At 38.0% G+C, this 13,072-nt stretch overlaps 1 protein-coding gene across 9 annotated transcripts in view; it reads left to right on the top strand.

Annotated features, from left to right (window-relative positions):
• PPP2R2C (protein phosphatase 2 regulatory subunit Bgamma) overlaps positions 1–13,072 on the top strand; it is a 203,295-nt gene that overhangs the window by 169,786 nt on the left and 20,437 nt on the right. For all 9 annotated transcript variants that reach the window (XM_052780525.1, XM_052780528.1, XM_052780529.1 and 6 more), the window contains one exon: positions 1,863–2,027. In XM_052780525.1, the coding sequence (XP_052636485.1) occupies positions 1,863–2,027 (165 nt within the window). The remainder of the gene's footprint in view (positions 1–1,862; positions 2,028–13,072) is intronic.

Below are 13,072 nucleotides of genomic sequence, written 5' to 3'. Positions count from 1 at the left end.
GTAAAAGGGATAAATCAATGTTGCGACATCTTAACATTCATTGCACTAATGTTAATCATGGTGGATTCTTGGAGATGGATGCAAATGTGATAGTGGAAGTAAGTGGGAATGCAGTTGAAATGCAACATTAATTCATTCCCAGTTGTAATTAAGCGTCACAAGATATTAATAGTTTTGCTGATATTTTCCTTTTGAAACCACTTGGTGTAAAAAAATCCCCATCAGTGTGATGTATTTGTCTATGCAAAGTAATCAAGATAATTATCTCTGAATCTTTTGTATTATGTTTAATTTCAGTGTAGTGTCCCAGATCTGCATTTTTGGGAAAGATCAAAGTATAGAGTGTAAAGGTGGTGATAGACTGTACCCCATTCCCACAGAAATCAATTAAAGGTCTTCCATTTGGGAAGTGGGCACAGTGGGAACAGAAACAGGCTTAGTATCACAATATGTGATTTATCTTGCCATCAGTAAAACAGATTTCTCATTTATCTTATCCTCTGAGATGTTTAAATTTTGAACTTCAGCTGATTCAAATTTTATGTTTGGGGAATCCAGGCACTGAGATGATTTGTGTTTCGGGCACTGAACTGGGACTCAGTAGATCTGGATTTGTTCTGTCATGCATTTCCCATGTGATCTTATGCAAATCCTTTATTGCCTCTCACACAGCCTCATCAGTAAAATAGGGTAATGTTACTCTTCTTGTTCGAAGGATTTGTTAACATTTGGATGGCTTATCTACAAGGGATTGCTGAAGGCCATATGAAAATGTACAGTCTTATTTAAATGTACTGCTTTACATATATATCCTTCTTTCATTTTATGCTTCTACACCTATTGCTTTCTTACAGCCCCCACATGGGACCCTTTCTTTCATTCTTTTCTTTATAAGCAATCTTCCACAGGCTGGCCTTCTCCTACAAATACATGCTAATCAGGTCCTGGTTTTTAAGCTCACCAAGGCAGGTACTATGTATGACTAGATATATATGTGTTGGAGAGGCACTATGTGAGCTGTACTTCGTGTGGATAATCTTTGGTGATCCAACTGACAATTTTGTGCTTGGGAGACTAGATCTTTGATGTATTTTTGTTCCAGATATGTCCACTTAAATGATTCAGATGTACAGTTCTCAGTCACAGAAATTCATACTGATTTCACTAGTGAGCATCATTTACATAAAACCCCAAGAATGCCTTTTCAGGTATGTCTTTTGCAAGTATTCAAATAGCAAAACCAATACTGTACACAATTTTCTTTAGAAAAGATATTATATTAGTATATATTCACACAAAACTATTTGCATAAATGCTTCTGTGTTTGGCACATTTGCCTTTGCAAAAAAAAGTACATTTATTGTTTGAGGCTTTTAGCTTAAGCTACGCGTATTTTTTAGCATAAGGTGCATGGTCATAAAAGCCAGTGAGCTTTTAATGGAGTGAGCAGATCTGAGCTGTGCATCGTTCCCTATCAATCAGTATTATCTGGGATAGAGCAGTGATTTCAATAGCAACTACAGGAGATATAACTACCTGCTCTCTATTAGTTTTAATGAAGGTGAGAATTCCAAATCCCCTAGAATACTGTTTCTTGATGTCTTTGCACACCGTGGACAAATGTTGACCTACTAATGGCATCTGCTGTAAAACCGTTGATGACTAGTGGCTCTTTGAGTTTGGTGTAGATGGGGCAGGTATGGACATTTAAAAACACCCTACTGCCAAACAAATGAGCATATCTTTATCTAAAAGCATTAAACGTATGGACATTTAGGTAATCATGCTTCCTTCAAGAAGTCAGTAAGAGTCATGATTTACCTGCATACAACTGCATTTTCCTTAATGAAACTTCCATTCAGACATTGTAGATATAAAGCCAGCCAATATGGAGGACCTGACGGAAGTGATTACAGCCTCTGAGTTTCATCCCCATCACTGCAATCTCTTTGTCTACAGCAGCAGCAAAGGATCCCTGAGACTCTGCGACATGAGGGCCTCGGCTCTCTGTGACAAACATTCCAAGCGTAAGTCCTTGCTTCATTGATCCCCAGGTATCGTTAAAGTCTTATTATTCACAGACAGCACGTAGATATGTGTATCATACCCCAGTGTACTAGCTTCTCAGTTGCAGGCACAGTTGAAAACAGCAAAAGGAAGAAAATTTTCTCATCTATACAAGTATTACCTATGAACTTGGTAACAGTCATGTCTGTGACTGGTCACCCTTGTGGTTCTTATTGCAGGGATCAGTGAAGAGCCCACAACTCTAACAAAAGAGAGATGATTCCTAACGAAGGAAATTTTGGGGGTAGGGGGAGTGGGAGTATTAAAGTAAACGAGCATACTGTTTTGAATACACAACTACTGTTCTGAATACTGCAGCAAGTAAATTTTGTTATTTAAACTGTCTTCAGAACTTTGAATCTGTTTCCTGGATTAAAAAATGTTGGAGTCCTTCCTAAAAATTTAGCCTGGCATTCCCTATATGTATTTTTTCAATAATGTGTCTGTACAGATACAGAGGAAATAATGCAGTAAGTAATATTGGAGGGGGAGAAAAAGGTATTGTGTTGGTATAGGTGTCATCTGTCCTAAAGTGATTTTATGTAGCCTGTGAGACACTGAGACAGAGCCACCAGTTCATGACAGTTCATATCCGAAACCTACGTAAGAACAAGGAAGTAAAATGTTAAAATGTGGGACTGTCTTTGTTCTCGAAGTAAAGGATGAAGGAAAATGCATGTTCATGATGTCTTGCTATCAGCTCTTTATAGTCTGGATAAGACAGAATATGGTTCTTCCCACCAGTAATCTGGCAAGCCTGGGCACTTTGCCTTGTGCAGACAACCTCTTTATTCCTGGTCCTCTGAGACTGAAAACCACTAGGAGCTGAGAACCTAATGAACGAACTGTGGTGGCTCTGCTTTAGCCACCTTCAGGACCAGGGCTTCCGGGACACTTCCACCTCGCAGTATTGGATCACAGTTTCTTTTGCAGTGTTGAAACAATGGGAAGGCAATTCAGGAGAAATTATCTTAGTGCCAGGGGCACATAAGAGGTTTTATGTCAATCAGTTCCTACTTGAACCTTTTGAGGTAGGTGGATCTTATTAGTAGGGGCAGGAGTGGGGGAAGAAAACGTGAAGATTTAAGTGAGACACAAATGATGCACAGATTTAGCACACAAGCTATTTTTTTAACTGAAGTAAATGCAGTAAAAAGCCCATGACTAGGCCTTTTGGCTGCAAGGAGAAGTGCACATGCTCAGAACCTTGTAGGATGTGGTCTCCAATTATAGAAAATAACCTTTCAGGACAATTTCCTAAGCAGAGAAGTGTTTTACCGTTGTTAGCTGTATCCACTTGTACTTGTAGGGGGAATTCAATACCATGAAGTGAAATGCGAGCATGGTACAATCTGGTACATTGCTGTGAGTTATCCTGTCCCACTTAATTGTTTTGTTCCATAATACTTTCATTTCTTCCTGCTAATAAGGCCTCCATGCCCCTGTAACTCTGTGCCAAATGCCAATCATAACTTATTAAAACAACAGTACGGTAACCCTGGATGAAAGAAGGCATTTTATGCCAGAAGGGAGCGCGAGGTCTAATGGTCATTGATTAAACCCCATTTTCCAGATCTATGAGTTAGAAAATAGCCATTTAATGTAGCATTGCTGCACTGAACTCAAGTCAAGCTCATTGAGAAGCTGAGTGTGTCTCCACACACACGTACAATACAAAATTGATACAGTGATGGTAAAACTTCCAAAGCATTAAAAGGAATAGGCCCACATACTGCTGATTGGAGTGGTTTGAGTATAGCTCTCAGAGGCAAGCAAAACTAATTACATAAAGCCCATAGCAACCTAGAAGGATATATCATAAAAAACAATCATTCTGGGAAATCAAATATATGCACGATTATCTCTTTAGTACCTTCACTGTGCATCTGATTCCTCTTCGTCGTTCCTTTACACACGGTGCATACGCATAATCAGTACCCTACTCTCCTAGCTGAGTTCACCTTTCCACCTTTCCCCATAACTGACTTCACTTCTCAACCAAACCAGCTACAGTGACTTTAGTAGTCACTGTAAACCTTTATGTCCTGCCATACAAGCCTACTTTCTTAATTCAGTCTAATATCACTATGTGCTGTTTTTCAGATGCTGTTCCGAGATTGTAATGGATGTACATATTTTTACGGGTAAAAGATCCAATGTAAAACTTATAAAAAATACTTGGATGCTGACCATATGTTGTGAACTTTTGGGTTTACTCCTTTTTCTGACCCTTTGTTATCCAAATTGCCGTAGCTGGGCTGAAGTCAGTTGCAGCTTTTGGGGGTAAGGCCCTTCCATTGGTACAAATCTAGATAGTGCCATGAATAATTACTGTGCCATACTGTATAAATAAATTACATGCTAATATCTGTAGTGTAAGTCACTGACACAGGCTGTTAATAAATAATAGTGTTCTTGAAGATTTCTAGTTTGCTAAACTCAGTGGCAAAATCTCTCTGTTCAGCATTAGTGACAGCAACACTACAAGGTTTCCCTTATAAATCTTTCATGGCTCTGACGTGGAAGAGACAACAGATTTCTTCCATATCTACTCATCCTTGGTGCCTATGCTGAGATTTATTAGCAAGCTGCCAATTTCTGTGATGAGTTGTAATGGGGACCTCTGTCCCTTAGAAAAATTATCTCAGACCACCAAATCTATTCATAAGGCACTGAAAGAATATCAGGTCAGTAGCTGAGTTTTAAATGGTCATTCAGATACCGATAAGGTGTGATAAAATGTGTTGTTTTTCTAATAGACTACCTGAAACTGCTTCTTATAACACCTCTTTAATAGATCATGCAGTGCTGGGTGAACAATCAGAAGCAAAACATATGTGGCCATTACAAATGGATATCCAGGAAAGCCCAATCTGTAACCATAGGGGAGATACATACATAATATTCTTCTGTGTTATTATCAGACTTTGCAAGTAGTGGGAGAGAATTCCATCAAAATATTCTGGAGAAGAGGTCAAAAAAAAGATGAACGTCTCTGCTTATTTAGAATATTAGAGGGATGGGAATAAGGAAGAAGGTGTTCTTGCAGTCCGTGGAGTTATAGGTAAAGATTTAAAACAGATGTGAAAGTCAGACTCAAGCAGCAAGAAATAGGGAATTAATTTAAGTAATATGGAAGCTTTCATCTAAACAACATACGTGGCAAAATACCCAATGGCCGTCTTTGAGGTGTTATTCAGGCGACATGCAGGACAATGCAGTGTGGAAAGAAGGCAGTCTATGGGAAATCTGTGACAACAGTGGAACAAGGGAAGCTAACAGCTGCAAAAGTATCATTGTTAGAGCAGTTGGCTGGGAACATCCAAGAAATAAAAGAATTACCCCCTACCCCAAATTCCATAAGTTCTCATGCAAGAGATTCAGGTGACAAGGAAGACAAGCATAAGGATACTGTTGCAGTAAGAGCGTCCTGACTAAAAAATACTTACAGCAGTATAATATGCAACTGTTCAATTAATAAATAGTTGCTAATTTGTTTTTGATCTTTTCTTGTTATTATTATGTTCAGAGCTCCTTATAAATGTGCATGGAGGTAACATCATTCTTCCAAACAGCTTGTAGACTAGATAGGTACACATGGCTGTTTCAACAAATCCTCTAATAAAGCAATCAGCTAAAGAAAACTGAGCTTGAGCATGTGAAGTCAGAAAAAAATGAAGAGCTTTTTCAGTAGTTAATCAGAATTATTAAATTCAGTATTAAGTGGTAAATAGAAACTGTATAGTTATGCAACATGGAAATTTAAGTCACTCAAGAGTATAACTCCTATTGATATTCTGTGTAATAGCCTAAATATCTTAAAGTCATTGCATACTTCAGAAGTTGTAATCTATTTAAAAGCCATATGTTGCTTTAAGGGGTTTTTTTAGTGTTCATTTCTTAATATGTATTTGTAGACTAAAATCCTATTTCTAATTATCCATTACCCATGTGAAAAATTTACAACAAAATACTTCAAGGAAGGAGGAGCTACAGTTTCAAGTTTATTGCTTCATGTGCCGTGGTGGTCTTTAAAATACAAACTTTGGGGTTACATAATGCAGTTAGCCTCTGTCACCATTAGTTCATGCTTTCCATCCTCCATACAGACTTCACAAGCTTCTGGCATCTGCGTCTATAACAGGAGCCATTTAGAGCCCCCCTCCCTTTGACCAAAGAAGCATTTGTAGATGACAGGCAATCCTAACAGTCATCTTCTCTGGACTCTTCCTGAAAGGGGCAAAGCAGCCCAGCTCGTGCCTCCCCAATTCCATGGGATGGATAATTAATATCTTAAAAGTATAAAATGGTCTTCGGAGCAATGCAGAGTGAATTTGGGGTTTGGTTTGTGACCCAAAGATGGGGGTGTTGTCTTTTTTCCTTTTCCACATTTATTTGAAATCCAGGCATGAAAGAAATGCCAGCCCTTCCCCAAGGATAAATGCCACTATCCTGTCAATCTGGCACGTAACTCAATTTGGTTATCTGCTGTTTTTTTGCCTTTGATTGCCTTTGATTTTAAACTTAAAAATTCAGAACTTTGGAAGCAGCCAAAACAGAAATCAAGCATAATCTACTTGAATATGTTGAATTTTTAAAATTAAGTTAATTATATTTACCAGTCATTTAAAGGAGGTTGGAATTTCAGAGATGAGACAGCTTTCAGATCTCTAACTGAATATGGATTATCTTTCATTTGCAACAAAGAACAACCAGATGCACAAAAAAGCCTGTGACAGAATACCCCTGCTGGATTTGCTAATTAATATTGACCTTTCCAAATGAATGATGCTTATTGTATGACTGGAAGAGAGACAACTTATTCTTCTTTTATGTGAGCTTTACATCTAAAATACGCTTTTTATTTCTGCATATCAGGTTATCATCTGAGAGAGAGACAGCCACCCTTCTCCCTTTGTGCATTGAGAGGCCACTGTCAAAGTAATGTCCACTTCAGGCAAAACCTGCAAGGTTTCATGTGACAGGAGTGAAACTTATCTGAGCTTCCGTAATGATTTGACCCTATGCTTTAATAAAGGCTTGTTCTCCTTATCCTAATTCTGGATTTATTTTATAAGCATGCACTACAAAGGCATATCTTCATTGCTGATTTTATATCCCCAATGAAAAAATGTACCTGTATCCTGATAGTTTTGTAATTATGACTGTCAGCGAAGATCTGTTACTACAGTTTCACGCATGCTAGACTAGATCCTGGAAGGGATCCTTCCTTGTGCAGGAATCCCATTGAAATTTTGTAGAAGATTGCCTTTAGCACGGGCTCCAAAGCTTCCATTCTGCTCAGTTTGGATGAATGTATAATAAAGACATTTAAAACATGGCTAATGAAAATTTCAAAGTGTTTCTACAGAAATGCAATTATGTCTATATAGTATTTCCTCCAGTTGTGCAAGAGATGTTAAAATTAAATCAGAGGAAGAAAAAAACTGATTTATGTACTTCTAGCTATCAAATAGTAAGAGGAAAGAGAAAAGCCTGAAGCAATGGTAAATGATTTATGATTGAAGAGGTGTTTCATTAACCCCTCTCCCCCAGCCACACACAGATAAAGCAAATAATTGCTGTAAGATTGCTTTAATTATTCAGGCTATTAAAATTCCTGTCTTGTTTGCTTAATTTTTTAATAGCAACAAATACTGCTTTTCAATGTCTCATGAAACCGACATTATTCTTTCAAGATCCTGTTTCACTGGGGGATAAACCCCTGACTTATCACTGACCTTATATATCAAGATTGGAAAGACCACATGAATTTGGCTGTAGAGTAGTAGTTTTGTGTCGCACGAACTCTGTGAGATTGCTGACAACATGTGGCATTAAACACGCACATAAGTCTTTGTGAGACCGAGATTTCAAGAGGCTTGATCTTCTAGATTAGCTTTGCGTTTTTTCACTTCCTTGCTCTCTTTAGCACCATTTCTCTTTATTAACAAACTCACTGGCAAAGTTACATTAATACAAGCAACTCTGTAGTGAAGCTCCCACCCACTGATCTCTAGCTATTGATCTGGCTTTGCCTTTCAGCACTAATGCACTATCCCTTGTGGTTTGTGACAAGCTGCAGCAACTCACTGCAGATGGTAAAACAGATTCTTAAATATTGATTTGAGGCTCCACTTTTAAAAGCCATACTCTCTAGAGGTATTGATGAGAAGTCTAGTTTTAATATTGGGTCATTGCATAAAAGAATGCTTTACGATAGGTGGAATTTTAGTCTTGTGGTGCGGAGGTAGCTTCAGAAACTTGCTTTTGCTTAAAGGAAAATGATGTGTAAGTGACCAGGGCATGAAGAGGTGCCCTCTGAATTATATGAAAACAAATAGAAAATTGAAATATAAAGAGATACTGCTTTTTCAGTTTAAAACAGGGTAAGCAACTACAGGCTATGGTAACATAAAATGTTAAATAATTGTGGTTACTTGTTTATACTTCATGTCTTATAAAATAATTGTATTTTTGATTGCTTATGAAGGTGGACTCAAAAATTCCCACACATGTATAACCACATTAATCAGTATAGAACACAAAGGCAAGATTGTCACGTTAGCAGAACATCCTGATCTTGAAAGAGAATTTCTGAAGGAGGTGAATGTATGAGTGGATTGGCTTAATACAAAAAAATAAAACATTCAGAGATAGTGAAAGATACAGTAAGTAATAATGGTAAATCAAACTGTTATCATAAACAATTAAGCTAAAAGGCATAAAGAGACCATGAATTTCAAAGGGAGCTTTGCGATTGGTCTTGATTCATTTAGAATGAACTCACGAACTCTTTTGTATGAAATCCTAAAGTAGATTTCAAACAGTGCATAATAATGACTATACCTGGGCAGACTAGAGGTCCTTCTAGCCCAGTATTCTGGCTCTGATAGTGGGCAGTAGCAACATCAACAGAAAATTTAAGAACAGAGCAAGGGTACAATCTTTAGCCTCTGCAATTTGCAGTTGGAACCTTGGGGTTCAGGGACTTTAGTCACAGTGAACTTACTGCATTTAACAATACTCAAATGGATGTTTGGGGTTTTTCTTCCTTGAATTTGTGCAGTTACTTTGAACCTGTGTATAATTTTTACCATTCACAATATCTTTCAGTAAAGTCTTTAGTAGCTTAATTAGGCATACATAGTATGAAGAACCATCTGCTCTGTACTTACCCTTTCCTAGTTTCACTTGGTGACCCCTACTTGTTGATTGGAAGAGACAGTGTACAAAGTGAACTGTCATTCCCTATTCATCCTTTCCGTGCCACTCTTAATTACAAACCCCTCAGTCTTTCCTAGGCTGAGTCCCAGTCTATTTAGTCATTCCCTGCATCAAAGTAACTTGATACTCTGGTCATTGTTATTGCCCATTTTTGTGTCTTCTTGAGATCTCTAACACATTAGAGATAAGACCAGAACTACACATAGCTCAAGATGTAAGCACAACTTGAATTAAATGGCATAAAAAAAATAATGCTTTCTGTGTTGAATGATAGTAACAAGTGTCATGGACTTAAAACAATGAATGTGATTAGTATTTTTATAGAAATTCAATGAAATTTAGCTTAGGTTTTTTATACTAAACTTTATGAAATATATGTGGTGGAGCAAATCACAGCTGTCTTGGGGAATGGTGCTAATTTGCCATCTAAACATACTAGAATTTTTTGAGAAACATTTAATTAGTATAACCATGTATTCCAGAAAAAAAGAATGTTTAGAAGTGTTTATTTATGAGCTATCAGGAGAGCATATTGGTTCTTGTTCCTTTTGCAAGTTGCTGTGGCTAGTCTGTCAAGATGGGTGAAACTCCATACATTTCAAAGTACCATTTTCTAGTACATTTTAATCAGGTATTGAAGCCATTTTCATTTGGGATCTGACATGAAAGAGAGACTTAATTTAGATGATAAATTGTTTGGCCTGAGACCGCATCTGTTTTCTGTGTTTATGAAACTTAAAGCCTGCTGAGAGATTACCTGAGCCACCACCAGTATTCCCAGGTCCAGTTGAAATACACCTGTTGTGTGTGTACCTGTGTAACCCAGAGGTTATCTGAAATAAGTCCTGAATTCAGCCTAAGTGCAGACTGTTTGCATGCCTGGATAATAAAAAAGAAAATTATTCTCCCTCTCTTGTTCCAGCATCTTCACCATCTCTGGCCTCTATGGTCTTCTGCCTCCTCGTTAACCCCACTGCCTCTTTTTCCAGTGTTGCCAAAACTGTCTTCACCCATTTGTAGCTGTGACCCTTGAACAGGAACTGGAGAATTTTCTACATCCATTAGCTGTCTTTGGAGGATTTCCAAGGACTTAGAAATCTAAGTAACAACACTTAAATGCCATAAACCCAGAAGTTTTCAGGGCAGGATACAAGCTATAAATAATATCCTCTAGAAAAAAAAAGCTTAATAAGTTAACATTTGTTCATAAGTAGAAGGAAAATAGCTTCAGAAGAAGCTGTGGTTTTTTCTGCTATAGGGAATGACTTTTTAAGGCTGCTAATGATTTTATCCTATGAATGATGGGATTTCTTACCAAATCTGTGGAGCTGGTAAGCTTTCATCTTCAAGTTTTCCCTGGTTTTGTTTTTGTCGTCCCTGTCCCCGCCCCCTCCCAGGTAATCACATGTTCTGCAATATGGGTAAGCATGATTCATCTTTGCTTTTCTTTTTAAATATATTTGGCTCTGTAATAGCAAAAATTTGGTTTTATCTGTAGTTCTGCTTCTGGTCAGCAGTAATAGAAATTTTCAAGGTTCATATCTTTATGCCTTAAGCAGTACACAGCATTATCATCAAGGGTCTTCTCCTTTGCTAGTTGTCTGTTTCTCTTTGTTTTGTTTACTGATATTTCATAGTAAACCCTTGCAGTTACCATCAAATGCTCAGGCCATGATAACGAAATTTTGGCAAAGCTTGTACTCTATGTTTCTCTCTTTTTAAAGCAATGAAAGATTTGTTTAACTGAATACAGTTGACATTTCTTTTATCCCATCAATCCACTATACACTTATAAATTCAGGTCAAAAATAAAAATTAGCTCCAGATAAACTTTCATTATATTAGATAATTTTCTAACCCCGGCCCATATTATCTCAGATACTGTTATTGCTTTCCCTTTAAATAGATCATTCTTCTTTGTGATTTTAAAAGCATTAGTTGTGTTTGTATTTTGGAACCATCTGCCTTGCAACAGTGCTGTGAGTACTTGTGTTTTTATTTCACCCAGACAAAAGAGTGAAGGTAAGAGGAAAAGAAGTGGAAGGAATGTTGAAAATTCAGCCAAGACATTACCCAGGGTCCTATAATATAATGTAAATAATCATGCATGCTCCTTGTTGCGATGATACAGGATTTTGAATGCTATATTGGATTGTGACACTGCACCCACCATATGAGCCATTTTTAGCATTATTATTATTTTTTAAAGTTCACATATGCCAGAATTTACACCCTGCAATGATTAAAGCTCTGCCCAGTGAACAAAATATTAATTTTCAGTGGCGCTGGGATCTGGAGAACACCAATGACTCCATGAAAAATGTGCGTCTTTGGAAATGGGAGAAACAAAGAGAAAAACCCTTTATGAGAACATGGGGCTTTACATTTTCTAAGGCTGAGTTATTTTTGGCTATTGCTGGGGTAATGGTTAACTACAATCTACTCACTATTTTTCAGTGGAGTGCACACAGTAGTGCTGTTTGATTTATCACTTTCCTGTGTTCCTAGCTGTTTGATATCCCTCTTTCACAATTACATATTTGGGAAACCAGAATATCGTACAGCAGTGAAAGGTAGCTGGCAAAGCTGAAGAGGAAGGCAGTATTGGTGACTACCAGCTCTCTCTCCAGACCATTATAGTGGGATTTCAAAGCATGCACTCACACCTCGTGGCCCTTGCAGTTTGTGTGGTGTGTGTTGAGTGGAGCGAGACATTCCAATCTAAACATTATCAGACATTTTTGGCAATTAATGTAAAACTAAGAACAAGATTTGTAAGAAAGGTTACATTCACATGTGCAGCCCTAATTTTTGTCCGCCATTAGTTCTTGTTTAGATTTGAACTTGAAGAATAGTTTGGGTTGGGTTTTTTTCTTTATTGCATGTGTCTTGTCCAAAATGTATAGCTTTCAATTTTGTGGAGTCAGGCTCATATTAAAATAAATGGTAAGTTGCAGTGGCAGCACCTACAACACCCAGAGTGCAACTCCACTGGCTTGGTGAGAGCCACAAGGGTGTTAGTGGGAAGTGCGTGCACTTCACTCTTTTTAGCTACTGTCCGAGGCATCTGCTTTCTTTTGGCCAGTGTCTGGAAGGGAAGCTGAGATGGACCTTCCCACCCACTCCACCTGTTCCTGCCCCACCGCCCCTTTTTTTTTTTTTACTTTACACATCTGCATATATTTCTGCATGATAAACGCACACCTTAGAGATGCCTTTTCTATCCACTGACTTTAAGGAGAATCTCCATGTCTACATTACATCAGAGAAATTCAAGGAACACTAAGAATTTTTTTTACGAGAGATAAGAGTTTGTTTTTCAGCAGATGGCAGTTCCTTTTGAAAAAGAAGCAGCATATTTTTCTGCTGCCGATTTTCTTCAGGATTCAGGAAAACAGTGCTCTGGCAAGTATCCTTCACCCAACCCATCCTTCTCTCCAAAGTCTGGACTTCTGTGAAAAGCTACCCTGGTTTTTAACTTGTGAGCAGGAAGCCGTGCAGAAAGGGATTGAGCATTTTTATTTCCCTAAGCAGATTTCCCAGTTTACCCTTGTAGCTGCCAGCGGAGTAAGGGGCAGGAATGGTGTCTTCCTTGGAGGCTCCTCCCCACCACTGGCTGTACTCAGAGATAGGCTCAGCTTCCCTCTGTAATCCCATGATATTTCTCTATTCCACAGTCCTGTCATCAAGGTCATATTTAAGTCTGAGCAGTGTCATGTGAAAGCTCAGCACACCACACCATTTGTGATTCCTATCTTCATTAGTTTGCAACTAGACA

Source organism: Harpia harpyja, chromosome 2 (assembly GCF_026419915.1).
Source record: "Harpia harpyja isolate bHarHar1 chromosome 2, bHarHar1 primary haplotype, whole genome shotgun sequence".
Lineage (NCBI taxonomy): Eukaryota > Metazoa > Chordata > Aves > Accipitriformes > Accipitridae > Harpia > Harpia harpyja.
The sequence above is the reverse complement of the archived record's forward strand: the minus strand, read 5'-3'. Positions and strand labels throughout refer to the sequence as shown.